The sequence below is a fragment of the Camelina sativa genome, chromosome 5, assembly GCF_000633955.1.
Source record: "Camelina sativa cultivar DH55 chromosome 5, Cs, whole genome shotgun sequence".
NCBI lineage: Eukaryota > Viridiplantae > Streptophyta > Magnoliopsida > Brassicales > Brassicaceae > Camelina > Camelina sativa.
Genome location: NC_025689.1, coordinates 19,555,597 through 19,559,727, shown reverse-complemented (window position 1 = coordinate 19,559,727; position 4,131 = coordinate 19,555,597). Strand labels below are relative to the sequence as shown.

Below are 4,131 nucleotides of genomic sequence, written 5' to 3'. Positions count from 1 at the left end.
GTGTCGATCGACACCCATCCCCAAAAACCAATTTTTGGTTCGCGGATGTTACAAGGTTTTCAATGAAAATGCTCTCTCTCTATGTTGGGCCATGGAAAGTGCTCTCTCTCTGGTATATGATATGGTTCATTTTGAGATAGATTGTCAAGAGATTTTAAGTATCATAGATGAGTCAAAATACTGGCCAGCGTTTGCTTCGGAATTAGATTCTTTTCAGTCTTATCAAAGGAGGTTTTCTATGTTTTCGATTGGATGTATACCTAAACTGAACAACGTCTGTGTCGTCCGTCTTGCAAAAGCGGCACGAGCACGAGGATCTTTCTTTTCCTATGTAAATCTGTAGGTTCCGGAATGGTTATCTCACTGGTTATCCTATGTGAACCGGCTTAATAAGATATGCTGTTTTGAGGTTAAAAAAAAAAAGATGTTGAGGATCAAAAAAAAATTACAAAAAAATATCCAAAATAACGTAAACTAAATCCGTGCGTAGCACGAAGTGACTACAAGTATATTCATATATGAACGTTAGACAAATATATATCTTTTCATCCAACCTCAATCTAGTCTTTGGAGACTCTTCACAAAAGTGGCTAAAAGAATTAGTTCGTGATCTAAAACTAGTCGTGGGAAACAGTATTGTTTGTACAAATTTTCACATCTCTTGGCGATGGCAAGATACAAAGTAGACCTTGATTTTTGGTAGACCATTCCTAGCTACCATTTTTCTCTTTTTTGTTGTTTCTATTTTGCAAAAAATATAAGAAACTATAATCTTCATCTTCTTAATTTTTTTGTAACTCAAATGTGATTCCTAATTGTTAGTTGGGGATTTCTTCCATTAAAAATCTAACATCTGAGAAGTTGAATACGCATTCATAGAATGTTTATTCGATTATGTTAAATGAACAAAGTTTCACACAAAGTGTGTCTCCATGTAAATCTCCCTATATTAAATTACATAGACTTATCATAAGGTTCCAACTCAAAACAAAACTAACAATAAGTGGATTAGCTTATGTATCTTATATACTAGTGTTGGTCCGTTTAAACTTCCAACACTCGATTCTAACTATTGATTACGTGATTCAATTTCAAGATAGAGAAATTGTGTTGTTTTCTCTTGATTTAAGAAGATTTTGGCAGATACTGTACAGTCTGCGCCTAGACACATTGTGAAATTGGGTTCAAGTTCAACGGTTGTTACCACAAACTAGTACAGTCTGCGCCTAAACACATTGTGAAATTGGGCTTAACAGCCCATTCAAAGCCCATTCTTTTTCTTAATTATTTTCCTCAACAAATGATTGGTCTCGGATTATATTGACAAGTGGATATGACTTGTGACCAGGCAATGAGACGTATCCTTTGCGTAACTTTCTTCTTCTCTGGATAAGCTTTTGCCACCTCATTCCTCTTTTATTGAAATAAAACATCGGTCCTATGAAAAATCATATTTTCTTACTTTTTTTTTTTCCTTTTTCATATCATATATAAACCAAAAATTATATAACTAATCCAAAAGAGGAATCATTTTTTCCACTATTGACATGGAATAATAATACACAACCAAATATCTGAAAGATACTATAATAGTAAGATCAAAGACCTTAGCAAAAACAAGAAAAAGACTGTTCCACAAAAATGGCGTTAGCATTAGGTGAGAGTCTTATTAAGATCAAAATCTTATCATACAGTTCAGCTGAACCTAATTCACTAAACGTCATCGTCTGATTTCCTTGTTTTCAGGTGGGAGAGCTCGTCGCTTAGTCTCTGCAACATTAGTTCACCAAAATGGTTGTTTACACAAAGTAAGTCACACACCTTTGATCACATAACTTCAAATTTTATTTATTGTTATATTTGTTCAAATTTCACGCTACTTGTTGAAGCTGCAGCAAACAGGATCGGATCGGTTGCTTGGTGAAGCAAAAGCAATAAGATTACTACCCAGGTGATAAGATAGAGTTTGGTCTTTGTAATTCCTTGCAATTGATACCTCTTAACAATTGGGAAACACTAAAAGAAACTATGTGAATCAAAGAATTAAATCAGAGAGATAACTCTGTTTTTTGTATTGTAGGAGGACGAACATGGTTCAAGAATTGGGAATGAGAGAAGAATTTATGCAGCTAAACAGAGAATTAGAGACAAGTTATGATTTTCTTGGTGAGATGAGACAAAGATTTCTGAGATTCAAGAGACAAAAGTATCTGTAAGCAAGAGACTCATGTTCTTGATTTTTTAATAACCAAAAGAAAAGAACTCTGCTCTGTGCTCTGTTTTTTTCTCTGATTCGTTTTGAATTGATGGATGAAATATAAAAATCAGACCAGAGATAGAGAAGTTTCAAGCTTTGGCCGTAGCTCAATCACCAAAGGTGAGCATCATTAAACTGTTTCCATTTCTTTCTTCAAATTATAATCGACTCCAAAATTGCGGTCTATAAGACTATATGGTATAAATAACTTAATTTAAACCAAACTGACAAGGAAAAGACACAGGTTATGGTGATAGGATGTGCAGATTCAAGGGTGTGCCCATCTTATGTACTAGGATTTCAACCTGGTGAAGCTTTTACAATACGAAATGTAGCTAACCTCGTTACCCCGGTTCAGGTGCTTTTCACGCTAACTTCTTTTGTATTCATATAGTTTTCACCAAGAAAGCTTCTAAAACCCTTTTTGATGTTTTTTCTTCTTCTATTTTGAAAGAACGGACCAACAGAAACCAACTCAGCTCTTGAGTTTGCAGTTACTACTCTTCTGGTAAGCTTATACCCAATATAAAGTGAAACATCGCAGCAAAAGAAAATGATTTGTAGCTGATTCTGTTTCTGCATAGGTTGAAAACATTATTGTAATGGGTCATAGCAATTGTGGAGGAATCGCAGCGCTTATGAATCATCAAAATCACCAAGAGCAACACTCTAGGTAGATATATATTAACTAGTCTAAAAATAAAATAAAAAAAAATCAGAAACTCTTTAAATTGTTCTTGATTGTTGAAACAACTCTTGTGTATGCAGTTTGGTAGAGAGATGGGTTATGAATGGGAAAGCCGCTAAGTTAAGAACACAATTAGCTTCATCACACTTAAGCTTTGATGAACAATGCAGAAACTGTGAGAAGGTAACTAATTCAAAACATCTTCTCTTTTAATTACTTTCAGGTCTCTTGTACTTGAACCTGAATTATTTTTGTATGTATTTGTAACAGGAATCTATAAAGGATTCTGTGATGAATTTGATAACTTACCCATGGATAAGAGATAGAGTAAAGAGAGGTGAAGTCAAGATTCATGGATGTTATTACAATTTGTCAGATTGTAGTCTTGAGAAGTGGAGACTAAGTTTAGACAAGAATGAAAATGGATTCCATATTACAGATAGAGAGATTTGGAGTTGAGTAAATATAGAACAACAATCCCAAGTCCTAATGTTCAGATGTATCTTTGTACATATGAAATGATATTTACACAAATGGGGAAAAAAGAAAAATAAAATATTGTAATAAGGGAATATAATAAAGGTTAATTGGTCTATTAAGCATTTTAGTGCATTTATTTTTTATTTATGTTGGGACTATATAGGGGTCTTTTATTTTATTTTTCATATATATGAAAGAAATACCATTTTATATATGAAACAATTACAAAGTTGGGAATAAAAATCCAACAACAAAGAGCAACAGAAGAAGAAACTCAAGGTTTTTTTCAAAAAAAAAAAAAAAAAAGAAGAAACTCAAGGTTGGAACAAGTGAAACCAGCAGGTGACCAAATAGGAGTTGTGTGAGGAGGATAGTCTTTGAGCCCGAGAGAATGGATCAAGTCTACACCTAACTGTATTCTTGATATCCGATATGAGAGCAGCTGGTGGAGGCGAGGATGAGTTGTGTAACCGAGCATTCCTTTCTCTCCAGATTGTGTAAATTGAAAGTATGGAATGCTAATATGAGATTGTTTATCTACTCTAATAGTGGACTTTTATACTACGCACGCTTTGATGGGTCTCCTTTTTGTTAGAATAGATTTGTCTATATCCAAATCTTTACAGTTATTATATATGATATCTTTGGTAGTTAGGATACTTACAGTTATTGTACACCTTATATATTGACATATCAATAACACATA

General features: G+C 33.6%; 1 protein-coding gene across 2 annotated transcripts; it reads left to right on the top strand.

Annotated features, from left to right (window-relative positions):
• LOC104787250 (beta carbonic anhydrase 6, mitochondrial) lies at positions 1,502-3,563 on the top strand. Of its 2 annotated transcripts, none has more exons than XM_010512789.1 (10): positions 1,502-1,657; positions 1,747-1,808; positions 1,896-1,951; positions 2,081-2,212; positions 2,329-2,377; positions 2,502-2,615; positions 2,712-2,765; positions 2,842-2,930; positions 3,026-3,128; positions 3,216-3,563. In XM_010512789.1, the coding sequence occupies exons 1-10, from the start codon at positions 1,642-1,644 to the stop codon at positions 3,402-3,404; spliced, it is 864 nt and encodes a 287-aa protein (XP_010511091.1). In that variant the 5' UTR covers positions 1,502-1,641; the 3' UTR covers positions 3,405-3,563. The 2 variants fall into 2 exon arrangements, with proteins under 2 accessions (XP_010511091.1, XP_010511090.1); XM_010512788.1 differs by having other exon boundaries at positions 1,890-1,951.

Coding starts and splice junctions, on each gene's coding strand:
- LOC104787250 (XM_010512788.1), top strand. Junction 2,213..2,328: donor TTCAAGAGACAAAAGTATCT/GTAAGCAAGAGA, acceptor TATAAAAATCAG/ACCAGAGATAGAGAAGTTTC. Junction 2,616..2,711: donor ACCTCGTTACCCCGGTTCAG/GTGCTTTTCACG, acceptor CTATTTTGAAAG/AACGGACCAACAGAAACCAA.